Source organism: Necator americanus, chromosome I, assembly GCF_031761385.1.
Source record: "Necator americanus strain Aroian chromosome I, whole genome shotgun sequence".
Taxonomy (NCBI): domain Eukaryota; kingdom Metazoa; phylum Nematoda; class Chromadorea; order Rhabditida; family Ancylostomatidae; genus Necator; species Necator americanus.
Genome location: NC_087371.1, coordinates 5,958,895 through 5,975,218, shown reverse-complemented (window position 1 = coordinate 5,975,218; position 16,324 = coordinate 5,958,895). Strand labels below are relative to the sequence as shown.

Here is a 16,324-nt window from a genome sequence, read left to right as displayed (position 1 = left end):
AATGACAGCATTTTTCGTTTAAAAATTGGAGACGGGTAACGTTTACCTCCTTTTTCGCCAAAATGAAAATGAATTTTTTTTCCATCATCAAAATATAAACTTTTCAGGGGCCGCGTATACGAGTCTGATTGCTACCTGCACGTGGTAGCCCTGCTTTAACTAAACGCAATCAGGCTTTCGAGTGTACGCATTGGCAACGTACGAGCTATATAACCTGCACTGTTATATGGCGAAAGCTTCCCATACATTGCAAAAAGGTGCTGTCGTCCAGCACACCGCCAAAGCCCATAACCTGAAAGGTCAACTGCCTGAAGGGAGCATGGAATCTTTGGCAACAACCATTCGTCTCGTCACGCTGAACTGCCGAACACTATCGAGTGAACTCCAACAAGCCGCTCTATCCAGACTTCTGCGATATCTCTGTGTGCCCTTTGCTGCACTGCAGGAAACACGCATGAGAGATCGGCCCGTCATCAGAATCGAAAATTACACCATATACTGCGGCGATGCTGATGAGAACAAAGTAGGTGGGTGCGCGATAGCTGTGAGGAACGATTACAAGAACCAAGTGGAGGAATTTTGCTCAATGTCGTCTAGATGCGCCTTTCTACGACTGCGGGATCGCAGAGGACGTAAACTCTGCATCATAAGTGCTCACGCACCTACGGAAACCGCTGAGGACATCAGTAAGGACGCCTTCTGTGATGAACTCAATGCGTTGATGTCTAAAATACCAAGCCCAGTAGGTGGTCATTGTCGGAATCGACGCAAATGCGAAGCTGGGACTCGAACAGCAATCCGATGTGCTAGGAAAATGGTACTGTGCAGCGGAGCGCACGTCAGACAACGGTAACCGTCTGGGCGACTTGTGCGAACAGACGGGCCTTATCATCGCTTCCACGTTTAAGAGGAATCATCGACGCCATCAGCTCACGTGGCAGAGGTCAACCCTTTTGACGCCTGAAGAGCAGCGCAAACGGAAGATGAGGACCTTGAAGCTTCAGCTAGACTACGTTCTGGCGAGGAACATTCCTCAGTCAGATATCCGAAAATCTAGAGCTGTTTGGGACGTCGCGTTCGACTCTGACCACCGTCCAGTTCTTCTCAGCTTTAAGATACGGTTCAACAGGAGAAACCGAGGAGTTCCCCTTCAACCGAAAATCGACATGGCAGGTCTGAAAGACGATGAATGCAGAACAAAATTCCGCCAACGTGTGTCTATTCATGTTGGAGTACGGACCAGGAAGAAGTTTAGCGATGCGGATTCCTTCACAAAGTGCATCCAGGACACTGCAAGGGAAACGCTCCCGGTTCTATTGCCGCGGAAGAAGTTTGCCTTTGCATCTGTGGAAACAAAATCCACATACAATTCTCTATGTGTCGCGCGCAGCGCTATTGACTTCAACCGGGAAAGCGCCTTAGAAGGAATCTGCGTCGTCAACTGCAACAAGACCGCGATAACGAGTGGACATCAAGAGCGCTGGAGTTTGAGAAGGCGTGGGAGGACAGAAGCCCGCGGAAAGCCTATGCTCTACTAAAACAGTATAGCGGCAAAATGAAAAGATGTTCCCTTGTCCTCAACACTGCCAATGGGGTAGCTGTCGGTGAAGCAACCCTTCCAATTTGGAAGGAACACTTCAAGACCTTGCTGTATCGGCTAGTACCGTCAGCTCCTGAACTCGAAAACGTTCATAGACCGACACATGCGGTTAACGAGGAGCTACCGACCGAGTCGGAGGTCCTGGTCTTTACTCAAAAAATCAAGAATGGAAAATCTGGCGGAGACGACGGGATTAGCGCAGAAATGTTAAAATATCTTCCTCCGTCTGGGATTCGTGGAATGACAGAGATCATCCGTTCAATATCGATAGACGAAAGGATACCTGATTAGTGGAGACACGCTATCATAATTTCCTTCCACAAGAAATCCGTCACGGACCCCAGGAATTATCGAGGAATCTCTTTGCTGCGTGCTATGTACAAGGTATTGGAGCGCATTATCCTGGACCGACTCATTAAACATCGCGAAGAAACAACGCGCAACGAGCAAGCAGCCTTTCGTCCTGGTCGATCTACGATTGACCAGGTGTTCATCGTCAAGAGAGTGATCGAAATCTGGTAGCAGTATTCGAAGCTAATGCAACTAGAGTTTCTGGACTTTGAAGCCGCGTTCGACTCTCCTCATCGAGGCCGTCTTCTCAACGCGCTGAGCGCCGATGGAGTACCAGGAAAGTTCGTTCGCTTGCTTGATGACATGAATCAACGAACAACTGCTGCAGATCGAACACCAGCCGGATGTACAACACCGTTTGAAGTGATAACTGGAATAAGACAAGGAGCAGTGGCAGGACCTTTCTTGTTCAATTTCGCAATCGACGACATTATGCGAAGAACAGTCGACCAGTGTCCTGCCGACATTGTCAGTATTGTGCAGTACGAAACTTCAACATGTTGTCAACCTTGTATCGAAGCTGGCTGCAGCCTATGGACTACGCCTACGCCCTGATAAATGCAAACAGATGTGGATCTCTTCGAGACCTCGAACGGGAATCAGGGTGGACGGACAACCGATAGAACTCGTCGATGAGTTCTGTTACCTAGGCTGTACGCTGAAGAACAATGGCAGCTACGAGAGAGATGTTTAGCAAAGATACGCTGAGGCCACTTCTGCATTTAACTCCTTAACGAAATGCCTGTGTTCGACTCCCATCACCAACGAAGTCAAGCTGCGAGTATACCTATCCGCGATTCGCCCCATCATGATGTACGGATCGGAGACTTGGGCAGCACCAACAACGGTTATGGAGAGGCTTGACTGCACGGAACGAAAGCTGCTTAGACGGCTAGTTGGCTACTTTTGGCATAGGGTATGTCACAATCAAGATCTTTACGCAGAAATTGATGTGGTATACCGGCGGATGACACGTGGAAAACATCAACATCTTGCACCGCCATCGAAAGTGGCTAAAGTAAATCGTCTTCGCCTCTTTGGTCATATATTAAGGAGACCGGCAGATCGCCTTGTTCAACGAGTTCTGAGGAGTTCGTCGGGTTCGAGCTAGAAGAAGCCACCTGGCCGAAAACGGAAGTTCTGGACTGAGGTGGTGAAAGAAGATCTGAGGACGCTCGGCGTGGATAGGCAGTTCAGGCGTGACGTAAGGTTTCGCAGAATATGGAAAAGCGACGAATGGATTGATTCTGTGCAAGCTCCCGCAGAAGATCGAGGAGGTTGGGCAGAGCTGTGTTCAAGGACGGCACACCTCGGCGAAGATGCGGGTAATCACGTCAGGCGATGACATCAGCCCGCCGATTAAGTAAGTAAGTCATAAACTTTTCAGAGCAAGCTAATATACGAAGAATTTTTTTAGTGGATTTCCTGAAGCTGTGCAGTTATTTTATTTAGCAGTAATGCTAGGTTAGCATCGTGAACAAGCGAATGAAGATATAAGCGTTCAGTTGATATTTCTCAACTACATACAACACTTATTGGCGATTTGAATTCGCAACTTCCGATTGAGTGAGACCAGTCAGTTTAGGATCGAAAAAATCAGTTGAATTTTATGGATACACAAGGAATAGCAATACAGAGAGATAAGCTGGTCGTATGAATGCAGTACATCATGAAATTCACGCTGATGGGATCCCTTCGAAACCATATGAAGATCGGACTGTAGATTACGAGTATAAACGTGCCCTTGCTTATTCACTCCTATTAGTCGTCTTGAAAGACGCCGTGGGAAACAGCCTTGATTCCAACGAGATACCTTAGAACGTCCCGCACCCGTACGCTGTACACGCGCCGCATCCTACGAGCGAGCGATCGACAGTCAATGACCTCTCCACAGCAGCGGATGTATCAAGTGTTTTTATCCTCCCAGACAAGTCCGATACCAATTTATCGACCCCGTAGGGTTGAAAGACTTGGTGAGCACTAGAGCGGAATCGAACCTCCGATGGATTGTGTAAACGGGGGAACCTCTTGCCGACTGCACTACACCCGCCCTCGGTTCATGTAAAATTAATACATAGCCTTTTGTTTCACGACTACTAGGAGATCTTGAACGAATTCGTAATCGTTGAGGTTTTGGAACGTGTGTTGGCCTATACTATAACCTGTGGTTTCTTGCCGATGTCCCAAGTCAGTGTTTTTATCCTCCCAGACAAGTCTGGCAGCAATTTATCGATACCGAAGGGATGAAAGGTGTGTTTTGCACTGGGTTTCGAACCATATACCGTGCGGCAACAACGAACCTCTAACCGACTGCTCCACAAATGCCCCGTAAGGTCAAGAAACATGGAATAGTCAGAAAAAAACATGGAATGGCGCAAGTTTCACATCGTTGAACTCACCAAAAGCGCAGTATAGAGAGATTTCCGAAGCAGCTGAAGAAGGTCATGTAAGTTCCAAAAAAAAAACAACTGGAGTAATTTCATAAAAATGTCTTAACCTGCTGAGGCAGCGTATCACGATTTTGACGCGGTGCGGAAGTCACATAGCGAAAGAGTTTGGACACTATAGTTCGGGTGGTTCTATCAAACAATCTATTAAAGTATCATAGATCGCGAAACCCTAGTTCCGCTCATTCCTTCCTAATCGACGAGAAAAATGGCGTGGGAACCGTACTAGTTTTCTTAAGCTCAGGAACAAAATAAGGTATTTGCGAGCAATACATTACGCATGGAGTTTGTTTGAAAAAGGTATGATTCTTTCGAACAGGAAACCCACTACCTAAATCCTCAACCCTAAGAGGTAGTCCGAAATTCATAGCCATATTAAGGTTTCGTGATTTCTATCCACTCAAAGGCAGCATTCCTCGAACTTGACGCGGTGAGGGAATTTGCAGGGAAACGCTAGAGTTAGGGTTGCTGATTGCCGGATCAGTTCCACTAATCCCTCCATGGTTGTCGTAAAAAAACATCGTGGGAACCGCTTTAGTTCTCACGAGGTAGGTTAGAACGCGCTTCTACGTGCACGATCCGGTTCCCTCAGCAGTTTATTCATTTGTTTCCTTTTGTAATAAGTTGGTGAGAAAACATCTATGGATCTTCGACCGCTCGCAGTTGGACGCGGCGCATTGCAACTGAAAAACGACAATTTGGGAAAGATGAGCAAAATCAAGCTGAGTTCCGCAATCCACTACCCGAACGCTACATTTTCGGTGTTTTCGGGTTCCGCAAAGCATCAAAATTGTGATACGCCTCCTTTAAAGGCAGCATACCACGAATCTGAGGTGGTACGGATTTCAGGTAGAGAGTTCTTATACTTAGATGCTTACTTACATACTTAGATGGCCCATCTTCACTGGACGTGTGAGCCTCAGCATCTCTTCTACTCGTTTCGTTCCCTCGCCATTGTCATCCAAGATGTTCTCAAGCTTCGTGAGTGACGTTGACGAGGTCCTTGAGCCGTATCCAGCTGAGCTCCCAACTGGTCCATCCGTGTAGCGAAAACGTCACACCATCTCGTTGGCGGCCTCCCTCGAGGGCGTTTAGCATCTCTTGGGATCCACTCAAGCGTTCTTTTAGTCCATCTATCGTCGATTCTTCTCATGATGTGACCGGCCCATTTATGTTTCGCTTTCGATACATATTCCGCTGTGTTGAGAAGACGGGACATTCCTCTTATGTGGAAGCTGCGAAGACCGGCTAGGTGTGTGCGCTGGTTAAACTTCAGAAGACATCTCTCAAGGGCTCTGTGGGTAGTAAGTAGCCTCCTAGACGTGACAGCGGTGTTTGCCCACGTCTTTGCAGCGTAAAAGCGCTGGACTAACTGTCGAGTCGAACACATGGGCACGAAGATCTTGGTCCGTCAGTTGGTCCGTAGCTTCCCTGACGGCTGCGAATGCTGCCCATGCTGCTCTCATTCTTCTATTCAGTTCTTCCTTCAAATCGTTTTTCATGTTCATAGAACGTCCGAGATATACGTATGACGAACTTTCCACGATTTGGGAGCCTTCAAGTTTCCCTCCGTCCTCGCAGTGGGCGTTCTTCATGAACTGTGTCTTCTTTCTGTTTATTCGTAGTCCTATTCTCTTCCCTGCTTCGTTCAATTCGTTTCGCATCGTTTCTGCTTCATTGGTACTGCTCGAAAAGAGAACGATGTCGTCTGCGAAACGAAGGTTCGAGAGAAATCTTCCATCAACACATATGCCCCTTTCTTCTCAGGAAAGTAATTCCATTATCCATTGCAATGCAGCCGTGAACAGCTTCGGCGACATAGTATCGCTTTGTCGTACCCCTTTTCCAATGGGTGTGGTCATAGGGCGGTGGAAAAGCTGTATCCTAGTCGTGCATCGATCGTAGCAATTGGCTAATGTCATCACAAATGATCGTCCACACCTTGATCGACCAGCGCTGACAATATTGCATTCGTTTCTACGCTGTCAAAGGCTTTCTCATAGTCGACAAAAGTTAGAACAAGGGGCAGGCGGTATTTCCGGCAAACCTCTATGACCCTCGACACGGGCTGGATGTGGTCCAAGCAGCTGAACCCATCCAGCTTGTTCTTGAGGCTGGGCTTCATCCAGCGTCCTAGATATGCGCGTGGGGATGATCTTGGTGAATATTTTGTATAACACGCTCAGCAAGCATATCTGAAGGTAGTTCCGAAGGCCCTCTCGGTCACCTTTTTTATGGATAAAACGGTCCGCGAGGTCTTCCACTGGTCTGGTATCCTTTCTTTTTGAAGGTAGGATGTCATGTGCACTGCTAAGATTACATGAAGCGGATGGCCACCAGCCTGAAGAAAGTCTGCTGATACGAAATCAGGTCCGAGGGCTGTGCCAGGTTTCATGCTCTTGATAGCAACTCGAACTTCCGAAGGGAGAATCCGTGGTGGAGCATCACCAGTGGGGATGATCGGGCTTGACACAGGAGTTGATGAACAGAAAAGGTTCGAGTAGAACCTCTCCGTAATGATTTCCATCTCACGACGAGAAGACGTGCGAGTCCCGTCTTCGCTCAGCAAGGTTGCTAGCGGAGTACTATATTCACGGAGATCCCTGCGGCACTTCTTTAGACTCGTTCTTCTTTGTACTCCTTCCAGAATCTTCTTCTACCTGTATTTTAAAAGATCCTCCTTCAACACTTTTTGCAGCTAGTGTTTGCTACTAACCGCTCAATGTGCGATGCATTCGGATCAAGCCTCAAAGCCCTTCTTCTTTCCAACAATTCCTTGGTGGTATTCGAAAATTGATCCAAGTTTGTCGTGCGCGGCTTCGAGGCACACTCAGCACAGGCTCGTAATCCTCTGAGCAGCATCTCGTAGTCTACGTTTGGGTCCTCCTCGATGTGCCAGTCACCTCGGGACAACGAGTCCTCGAGTACGCAATCGTCGTAGACGACTTCTTTTCTCCTTCGTTGCCGATAGCAGATGTTCTTTTCCATCGTGTGGTTGAGTCGTATTTTCGCACGAAGGAGTCGGTGATTAGAACCACTACAAAGGGATGGTACTACTGAGGAGTTAAGTAGACACCACCTCCGGTTGGTGAGTATGTGGTCGATCTCCGCACGAGTCGCGCCATTGAGCAATTCCCATGTCCACCGACGATGATCTTTCTTCATGAAAAGAGAGTTCCCATGAAAGAGGCGAGCGTCGGACAACAGCCCGGCGAGATGATTGTCATTTTCATTCCGGTCCCCTAGTCTAAATCTTCCAATCCTGTATTCCTCTTCTGTGGCCTTTCCTAGTTTTGTGTTGAAGTCTCCGACAACGAATTTGTAGAAGGATTTCTCGTTGCGGATTACTTCCTCCTCGTAAAACTCGTCTAACTCGGATTCATCAGCTGCTGATGTTGGTGAGTAGCAGTTGATGATACTGATGGGTTTTTGGCGCAGAGGGCGGAGGCGAAGAATGGCTAGACGAGGTGACAGGATCTCGTGAGAATCGATCAGATGGACGACAGATGGGTGCACAACAAAACCAACACCGCCTACATTTCGCGACGGGAGCTTCTCTCCACGAATGACGAGTGCACCGATATTCATCTGCATTACGTCGCTCCCTTTTCCTTGGTCTCCTGCAGAGCAATCACGTGAAATTTGATACGCTCTGCAGCTCCGAGAAAGGCATGCAGGTCAGCGTCTGTGGACACTGTTCTCGCGTTGTAAGTACACAGTCTGAGACAGTCTTCATGGCGAGTCGTGCGTGTGTCGCCTTGGTCCAGAATCAATGACGTCCTGAACAACCTGAGATTTGATTGCCTCTCACCGGTCGCCCTACAGTCCGACGTCTGAGACGGCAGGGCCCAGTGTGCAGGGTACTGAGGCAGTGTATATGCTGGAGTGGCAAAAAGACTTTTCCCCAAACTAAGCAGCCATGCCACGGCGAACATAGCTTTCACCACAGGTCGTCGTACAACCTATATGGATCAGGGAGCCACCTTGCGACCTTTCGCCAAGACGGTGGTGAATCTTAGCAGTGGTTTACTCTTAGCTAGGCTTCCGACTCCGAGAAGTCAGAATGTCGGCTGTGTCGAGCTCCTTCTCAGCTTGGGAGACCCTGCCGGAGGAAGAACCTCCGCTGTGCATCGCAGTTCGATGCCTACTGTCACCTCCATTATGAGGCAGTAAACCGTTGTGGAGGGTTCTTATACGGAGTCGTAGATTATAGAGAGGAGAGTGATTCCGTCCTTTTCTATCTAATTGCCATAAAAAACGGTTCGGAAGATGCGGCGCGTACACAACGTTGGCGCGCTCCAATCGAACTCGTTGTAGAAAATAGCGCGCTGGAACACTTGAAGCCGTATCTTCCAGGCCGTTTTTTTACCGCAATTAGGAAGAAATGGACGGAATCGCCCCCCTCTCCATAATCTACGATCCCGTACACGAATACTGCACCTGAAATCCGCGCCACCTCAGATTCATGGAGTGATGCTTTAAGTGGAACACTCCTGTACGAAAAAAAAGTGCATCCCATGACGTACATATCTATTCGTCATCGGCGCTAAATACGTAATTGTCTTAGTGAAGTGTCAAATTGTATTGTGTTTGTGTCACACTAGTGAATGAATGTAAAATTCCCCTATGCGTGACGATGAGCCTCAATTAGCTTCATTTTTATCCATTTTAATTAGTGAATAATTATGTACGTGGTCAACAACCGTTAATATTCTAAAATCAAACAGGTTAAAGGAGCACTTTGCACTTCCAAACATTCATGTTGTTTATTTTTTGCTCCATGAATAATATTAGGATAGTGCAAAAGATACTGTCGAGAGGTGTCAGCTCTCTTTTATCAGAAACGAGCGATGCTAACGGCACTATTTTTATAAATGTTTGCATATTTGTTTGCTATTTATTCCGACATCTAAATTTTTTGTTTGTTGTTTACCTTATTCAAAAAGACTGTGCAAAACAATAGAATGTCGGGGTGCGAAAATGATTTCCGTGAAGCTTTTGCTTGACAATGCTAAGCCGCATGTTGCGCAAATCACACAGCAGAGAATCGAAGGATTTGGATGAGAAGTCCGCACCCGCCATATTCTCCTGATATCCGTCCAAGTGATTATCACCCATTTCGCTCGATGCAGCACTTTCTGAAAGAGAAGCAGTCAAAACCAAAAATGATGGTGAGGCCGTGACTGGGTGCTCAACTATTTTGAGTCCCTGGAGTCCCACTTCTTCGAAGATTTCATTCGGTCGCGAACGATGGAGCTAAGTTATCGGTGTTGGTGGTGAATACTTCGATGAATAAAGATTTCTCACCCTGATGTTATGTTTTTTATTTGAATTTATCGTCGAATCGCCAGCTTCTTTTGCACCACGCTAGTATTTCCACGTAATCTATCCACGCTATTTGATCAATACGCGGAATATTGTACGAGCATGGTCAAGGGATTACCTTATAATCTACCATGGTGATCATTCCCATTCAATGCGCTGTGGTGAACGACGATTACGTATCTCCCCGTTCATCGCGTACAAGTGAAATCCTAGCCACTGTTCCCTGCGTGCTTCTTGTTTTTCGGAACAGTTTTTGTTGCCGACAACAAAAATTAATTGAAACCTTTGGGGAAAATATGTTGAACCAATCCGATGCTCTTTTTTCTACACGATATGATCATATTGAAATGCAATCCGCTCGCAACAGTTCTCCGTCTGTTGACAATGAGATCAGCTCAGATATACATTACAACGACTTTTCGCCTGTGTAAGCTTTTCAGAACTAAGCTAATTCCTTCTTTTATTTTTACTACGGTAGTAGTTTATTTTGATTGAGGTCGTAGTGACGTCGTTGCTTCCTTTGGTACAGATATTTTATTAATATTTACCATTAAAGAATAAAATATAAAAAATTCATACATATAATAAAGATATGAAATGTTTAACAATACAATAGTAATAATATTAATATTCTGTGTAATCCTTTAGTATTTTCAAGTCTACTAGAAATACTAAAGGATTACACAGAATATTAATAGGGATGGATGAGCAGAACTACCCTGTCTCCATAATCTACGACGCCGTATACGGATACACACCTGAAATCCGCACCACCTCAGATTCGTGGTATGCTGCCCTAAACCCGACTGAACTTCAAAACTTTAAAGGCAGCCTACCATGAATTTGGTGTGGTTCGGATTTCTCGTAGAACAGTTCTATGCGGGATCGTAAATTGCGGAAAACCACGTGGTTCCGCTCATCTCTTCGCGATCGTCGTAAGAAACGGCATGGAAATCGCTTTAGTTTAAGGTGCGTTAGAACGCGACTCTACGTACATGTTTCGTCTCCCTCAGCAGCCTATTCATTAGCTTAACATGAATAGGCCGGTGAAGGGATCCTGTTAATCCTCGACCGATCGCTCACGGATGCGGTGCGTGCGCAAGTGTTCCGCGTTGCAATGCAAGCCGTTGTAAAAAAAAGGACGGCGGCTTCAAGGCTGCTTTCTAAAGCGACTGCGGAGAGAGAATAAGCGGAACCGCCTGGTTTTCCGCAATCTACGACCCTGTATAGAAATTTTCCATGGAAAATCCATACCACGTCAGAGACGTGGTATGCTGCCTTCACATCTGAGGGTCACGACGAAACCTCCGCGACGAACGAACTAAAGGACGACACAGAGTATTAATAAGGAGAGATGCGCGGATCTATCCACGTCTCCATAATCTACGATCACGTATACGAATACTCCATCTGAAATCCGTACCACCTCAGATTCGTAGGATCCAGATGAAGCTATTTTTCCTGCGTTTTTTTTGCTCGATTGAACAAATGAGTAGGTGAGGCTTTCGTCCTTGAGAACAGGTGCAGTATCTATGTATCTTTCAAAAGTGAACTCTTCTTGAAACTGATTTTATACATCTTAGAAGTTCTAAAGGCAAGGTTGACAAGGTATAGAACTGGGTGTTTGACGAGGTATAGAACTGGGATTTTTCTAACGTTGATGATCTTTGCTCCAAACCATCTGCGCTGAATTTTGCCACAAAGAAACGTTTTCGACAATAAGTTCCTTTTTTTAAATCAAACCTTCAAGAATAAGGCTGGCACATTACGCAGTAGACTCCGTGTTTGACTTTCTATAAATCTACGCATGATGATTATTTTTGTATTTTTTCTGTATTTGTTTGTTGAGTTGAGCAAGGCACGATTTTCTTTCATTTCTTTCATTCTTGGCCAACGTCTTGGCAAGTTCTTCAGTTCATCAGAGCCTGAAGAACGGACGAAATCGAGAATTTTCATCCTTTCTTAAGGCTCTGAAGGTCCAGAGAAAACGCAAAATAGACGAAGGATTTTCCTCAATTAAGTGGATAGGGCACTTGTCCAGATAAATTACTTCCGATTTCACCCGTTCAAGAGGTTCTGAAGAACGTAAACTCGCCGAAACATTATCCAAGAATAAAAAGATTATAACAACATTATTTGTGGTTCAAATCAACAGAACAAAAAAAAACTTCTCAAACTTTTTTCCTGCTTTTTTGCATTTTTTCCCATTTTAAGTCAGCAGCGAGCACTCGAAATGGCAGCCGACTCAACGTGAACTCACACACGAACCTTCGTTCAGTACAAAGTGTACTTTCACAAACAGGTTATTAATATACGTAGTACTACTTTATGAGATATAAATGAACCTAACTATTTATTTTTCTGTATATAACAAAATCATTGCTTACAAATTGCTGTCGATATTGCTGTTTCTGTTGACACTCATCCCCAGGATATTTTTGTATGGCTGAAAGGTCATTAAATTTGATGCTTTATTCTGAAAGTTACTGATACCATATTCCTGTTGTCACATGATCCGACAGAATCTCTAACCAATAAAATCCTCCATTCAATGTCTAAATACATACAGCGGGATAATTAATTGTTTACGTAAATTTTGCTGAGAAATTCCGGTCAAATCCCACCGTATATGACCTGAATCCATCGCTCACTATTTAATAGAAGTAGCATAGGTTCACGTAGTCGGCAGTGGCGCGTTGCAACTGAAAACATCGTGGAAAACGGAGTCTTTGACGTTGTTTTTCCTGCAGCGATTAAGGACATATGAGCAGAACCACCCGTGATCCCGCAATTCACGACCCCATATAGAGTTTGTCGATCGAAAATCCATACCAGGTCGGATTCGTATGCTGATGTCTTTAAAGGCATCACTCCACGAATCAGAGGTGATACGGATTCCAGGTGGAGTATTCGTATACGGGATCGTAGATCATGGAGAGGAGGGTGATTCCGTCCATTCTTTCCTAATTGCGGTAAAATAACGGCTTGGAAGACACGGCTTCAAGTGTTCCGCCGCGCTATTTTCCACTACAAGTTTTATTGGAGCGCGCCAGCCTTGTGCGCCGCAGCATCTTCCGAGCCGTTTTTTACGGCAATTAGGAAGAAATGGACGGAATCGCCCCCCTCTCCATAGTCTCCCATCCCGTATACGAAATACTCCACCTGAAATCTGCACCACCTCAGATTCGTGGGGTGATGCCTTTAAATCAGTTCCTGATTGAATGCACTTGAGTGATGTTGGTCGTAAATGTAAACAGCGTTAAGTTGCAACTGTTATTTTATAAACAGAATAATGACTGGTGTTAGTAGTATAAGAATTTCACTTATTTAGTTCTACACGCCATCGAAGCTCGTTTATCCGAAGTCCTTTGAGGCGGCGAACGTTTGGGTGTTTCGCCTGAGGAAGTGCTTCAGGATTTGCGCTCCCGTAATCAATTCAAGAAATAATCACTACTACAAATTGCTGATATTTTGTGGACAACAATTATTCCATTTGTGATGTTCACTTAAGCCGGATTTCTAAAATAAAAGTCCACTCTTTTTTTAAATCAATGGCTGTGACGAAGTGTTGTCGTAAAGTATCATGCATAACTAAAATTTTCAGTATTTTGTGAGTAAATAAAGTGTTAGTAATATAGATTTTGTTTCTTCAGCTATTTATGGCAGAGAATTGACGATGTCACATCTAATTAGTGTGAAGTAATTAGTTATAATAATTAATTAGTAATTAATTCAAGTACTTGTTGTCGACTGAGTTCGGAGTTTCTCTCCGCTTTCAACTAATTATTTGAACTCAATTTATAGTCTTGCTGCGTCGCACAATACGGTTCGATGAACTACACGACGACGAAGTAGCGCAGATTGAGAAGCGCGATTGAAGAACGAAAAAAGACGCGAAGGAGTGCATACTTTTCGTCGCGCTGCAAATCGTCGCTCCATTTGTTTGAAAAAAAAATTCTGAAAAGAACCCCTAGCAGAGCGCGCAAACAAGGAAAACAGAAGGGAAGGGGTCTCCTCGCTAGAGTTATTTCATACTTTCAAATTACTTTTCTATTTTACTTTGGAATTATGTGTAAATGTTTTGTATAAAAAGAATTATAAATCTAAATGGGTTTAAACATGGGTTTGAGAGTCCATTCATCAGAACGAGCATACAATACTACATTACGCTGCTGCTGTAATTTGTTGAAGAGAAACCGACTACGTGAACTTACGCGACTTCTACTTTTCGTAAATAGTTGAGCGATGGATTCAGGTAACACAGTGGAATTTCACCTGGATTTCTTAGAAAATTTACGTAAACATTTACTTATCCCCCTGCGTGTATTAAGACCCACGGATCTCCCTCACTAGAAGGATACAGTCGGTTAGTCGCGAGACTACGTGGCGCGTCCCCGGGTGGAGGATAGGGGGCTAATCGCAGACCAAAAGCGACCTTGTGCCTGCCCAGAGACGCAGGTGGATTCAGGGGATGGACTCCCTGTTTCTGGTGAACCGGGACTGACTTATATCACCCTTGTATCCCGCACGATATAAGTCAGTCCCGGCTCAGCAGAAACAGGGAGTCCATCCCCTGAATCCACCTGCGTCTCTTGGCAGGCACAAGGTCGCTTTTGGTCTGCGATTAAGCCCCCTATCCTCCACCCGGGGACGCGCCAAGTAGCCTCGCGACTAACCGACTGTGATCCCTCTAGTGGTCCGGCCAAAAGCCTGCAATCAAGTGACTGGGAGGTGCAAGGGAGGCGGTTCAAATTCGCCTCCAACAAATAAGCTCCACATATCCACTCCGAGAGAACGAAAGTTCTCCCAAAAACTCATGGGACTAGAGACTTGCAACCTGCCCATGGGTTTTAAAATTCTTCTGCATGTCACAGTAATAGAAAAGAGTTTCCTGATTCCGGAGGAAAGCCTGGTACGGTAGCACCAGGAAGAGCGGGGTTGCAGGAGTCATATAGGCTAGCGAAACGGAAAAGGACTAGGATGACGATCTGTTGCATCGGAAGCGGATATCGAAGGTTTGATGATGCAAGCCAATAAGATCAATTACGACGTCATCGGACTGACCGAGACGGGACAGCGTCACCCTCTCAATGCCCTACATGAAACTTTAGAAGAACTGTTCTTAGGAACATGCGACAGTAGAGGTGTTGGTGGAGTTGGCGCCCTCGTCAACACGGGTACGGCAAAGAACATCGACTCTTTCGAACAACATATGACCCGAATCGGACGTCTGCGGATGATAAAATGTGGTCCAACACCAGCTTTGACTACCTTCGTCGCGAACGCTACAGCATCAAGCTACGACAAAGAAGAAGTCGAAGCTTTCTATATGGACCAGGAGAAGGTCTACCGAGAAGATCATGCCTTCTACAAGGTCATAATTGGCGACTTCAATGCCAAGGTTGGCCCAAGAAGTACGCCTGAGGAACTTCACATCGGGACCCACGCCCTACAGTGGAATGACCAAGGGGAGAGGCTCTCATGACGACTAAGACCATTCATGGGATCTCGCAATTTCAGAAGCCCTCCTCTCTACGCTGGACGTGGGAGTCACCCGATGGAGGGTAACGTAATGAAATAGACCAAATCACATAAAAGGTTCTGCTTGACGGACGTCACTGTTGTACTAAAGTTCTATACGGGATCGGACCATCGCCTCCTCCGAGGAAGATTTGCCTTCACAAGGAGAGCAGAGAAAGTCCCCAAGTTCAGAGAGAGAAATCCCAGAACTACCATCAACTGGGATCTCTTCGCTACGCTAGCCGGCTTTTGGGGAGATTCCGCAATGGAGAACATCGACGAGAAATATGATTACCTTCGCGACTGCGCGAAGAAGGCTGAGAGTTTTAAAACCACCAAGAGACGCCTGTCTCTTGAAACTCTCGAGCTGATACGCCAGCGTGAAGAAGCACGAGCCACGAGAGAACCAAGAACTCAGGTCCTATCTCGCAGGGTATTGCAGAGAGGTGATAAAGGAAAACCTCAGAGAGAGAAGTGCAGAACAGCTGGCTGAAGCTGCAGAAGCGTGGAAAAGCATCCGCTATGCCCGTCGAGACTTCGCTAGTCGCAAGACAAGGATGATTGCTCTCCGGAACACGAAGGGAGACATGTCTGTCTCCCCGTCCGATGGTAAGGAGGCAAGTGGACATGGCTGTCGAAGAGATCAGAGTAGAGTCGCAGATGATTTTCTCCATCCCCCTTCTCGATGCATTCCAGAGGTTCTCCTGTCCGAAATACGACATGCTGGTAAGAAAACGTACGGCACCCGGTCCCGACAGAATAAGACCAGAACACCTGAAGAGCCTCCGCCAGTACTCATCAACACCCTGGCGAGGCTCTTTACACGTTATATGTCGGAATGCAAGGTTCCTAAACAGTGGAAGACCAGCAAGACCGTGTTGTTGTGTAAAAAGGGAGATCCACATAACATCGGCAAGTATCGCCCAATCTGCTTACTGTCCGTCATCTACAAGCTCTTTACAAGAGTGATCCTTAATAGGATTGAAAATGTCTTGGATGAAGGACAGCCATGCGAGCAAGCAGGGTTTCAAAAGAAAAGGATTCAGCACGATTGACAACATTCGCACTGTTTCGAAACCCA

The 16,324-nt window shown here is 45.9% G+C and overlaps 9 protein-coding genes across 11 annotated transcripts; 7 read left to right on the top strand and 2 right to left on the bottom strand.

The window, feature by feature from the left end:
- Positions 1 to 226: 226 nt before the first annotated feature.
- RB195_004666 (uncharacterized protein) lies at positions 227 to 1,891 on the top strand (the record flags this gene model as incomplete). 2 transcript variants are annotated; one of them, XM_064182608.1, is made up of 3 exons in its annotated part: positions 227 to 817; positions 909 to 1,330; positions 1,423 to 1,891. In XM_064182608.1, 3 exons carry the CDS (start codon positions 227 to 229, stop codon positions 1,889 to 1,891), a joined length of 1,482 nt encoding a protein of 493 aa, XP_064033873.1. The 2 variants fall into 2 exon arrangements, with proteins under 2 accessions (XP_064033873.1, XP_064033875.1); XM_064182607.1 differs by lacking the exons at positions 909 to 1,330; positions 1,423 to 1,891 and having other exon boundaries at positions 227 to 853.
- On the top strand, positions 1,556 to 1,891 carry RB195_004665 (uncharacterized protein; the record flags this gene model as incomplete). Its single annotated transcript, XM_064182606.1, has 1 exon — positions 1,556 to 1,891. One exon carries the CDS (start codon positions 1,556 to 1,558, stop codon positions 1,889 to 1,891), a length of 336 nt encoding a protein of 111 aa, XP_064033874.1.
- A 246-nt stretch (positions 1,892 to 2,137) lies between these two features.
- Positions 2,138 to 2,506, top strand: RB195_004664 (uncharacterized protein; the record flags this gene model as incomplete). The annotated part of the gene is made up of 1 exon (XM_064182605.1): positions 2,138 to 2,506. One exon carries the CDS (start codon positions 2,138 to 2,140, stop codon positions 2,504 to 2,506), a length of 369 nt encoding a protein of 122 aa, XP_064033872.1.
- A 253-nt stretch (positions 2,507 to 2,759) lies between these two features.
- RB195_004663 (uncharacterized protein) lies at positions 2,760 to 3,062 on the top strand (the record flags this gene model as incomplete). Of its 2 annotated transcripts, none has more annotated exons than XM_064182603.1 (1): positions 2,760 to 3,062. In XM_064182603.1, one exon carries the CDS (start codon positions 2,760 to 2,762, stop codon positions 3,060 to 3,062), a length of 303 nt encoding a protein of 100 aa, XP_064033870.1. The 2 variants fall into 2 exon arrangements, with proteins under 2 accessions (XP_064033870.1, XP_064033871.1); XM_064182604.1 differs by having other exon boundaries at positions 2,763 to 3,062.
- A 2,267-nt stretch (positions 3,063 to 5,329) lies between these two features.
- Positions 5,330 to 5,617, bottom strand: RB195_004662 (uncharacterized protein; the record flags this gene model as incomplete). The annotated part of the gene is made up of 1 exon (XM_064182602.1): positions 5,330 to 5,617. The coding sequence occupies one exon, from the start codon at positions 5,615 to 5,617 to the stop codon at positions 5,330 to 5,332; it is 288 nt and encodes a 95-aa protein (XP_064033869.1).
- A 97-nt stretch (positions 5,618 to 5,714) lies between these two features.
- Positions 5,715 to 8,333, bottom strand: RB195_004661 (uncharacterized protein; the record flags this gene model as incomplete). The annotated part of the gene is made up of 5 exons (XM_064182601.1): positions 5,715 to 6,106; positions 6,446 to 6,554; positions 6,626 to 7,001; positions 7,115 to 8,018; positions 8,210 to 8,333. The coding sequence occupies 5 exons, from the start codon at positions 8,331 to 8,333 to the stop codon at positions 5,715 to 5,717; spliced, it is 1,905 nt and encodes a 634-aa protein (XP_064033868.1).
- Positions 8,334 to 14,743: 6,410 nt separating this feature from the next.
- On the top strand, positions 14,744 to 15,208 carry RB195_004660 (uncharacterized protein; the record flags this gene model as incomplete). Its single annotated transcript, XM_064182600.1, has 1 exon — positions 14,744 to 15,208. The coding sequence occupies one exon, from the start codon at positions 14,744 to 14,746 to the stop codon at positions 15,206 to 15,208; it is 465 nt and encodes a 154-aa protein (XP_064033867.1).
- A 300-nt stretch (positions 15,209 to 15,508) lies between these two features.
- Positions 15,509 to 16,298, top strand: RB195_004659 (uncharacterized protein; the record flags this gene model as incomplete). The annotated part of the gene is made up of 2 exons (XM_064182599.1): positions 15,509 to 15,623; positions 15,676 to 16,298. 2 exons carry the CDS (start codon positions 15,509 to 15,511, stop codon positions 16,296 to 16,298), a joined length of 738 nt encoding a protein of 245 aa, XP_064033865.1.
- On the top strand, positions 15,801 to 16,298 carry RB195_004658 (uncharacterized protein; the record flags this gene model as incomplete). Its single annotated transcript, XM_064182598.1, has 1 exon — positions 15,801 to 16,298. The coding sequence occupies one exon, from the start codon at positions 15,801 to 15,803 to the stop codon at positions 16,296 to 16,298; it is 498 nt and encodes a 165-aa protein (XP_064033866.1).
- Positions 16,299 to 16,324: the final 26 nt, after the last annotated feature.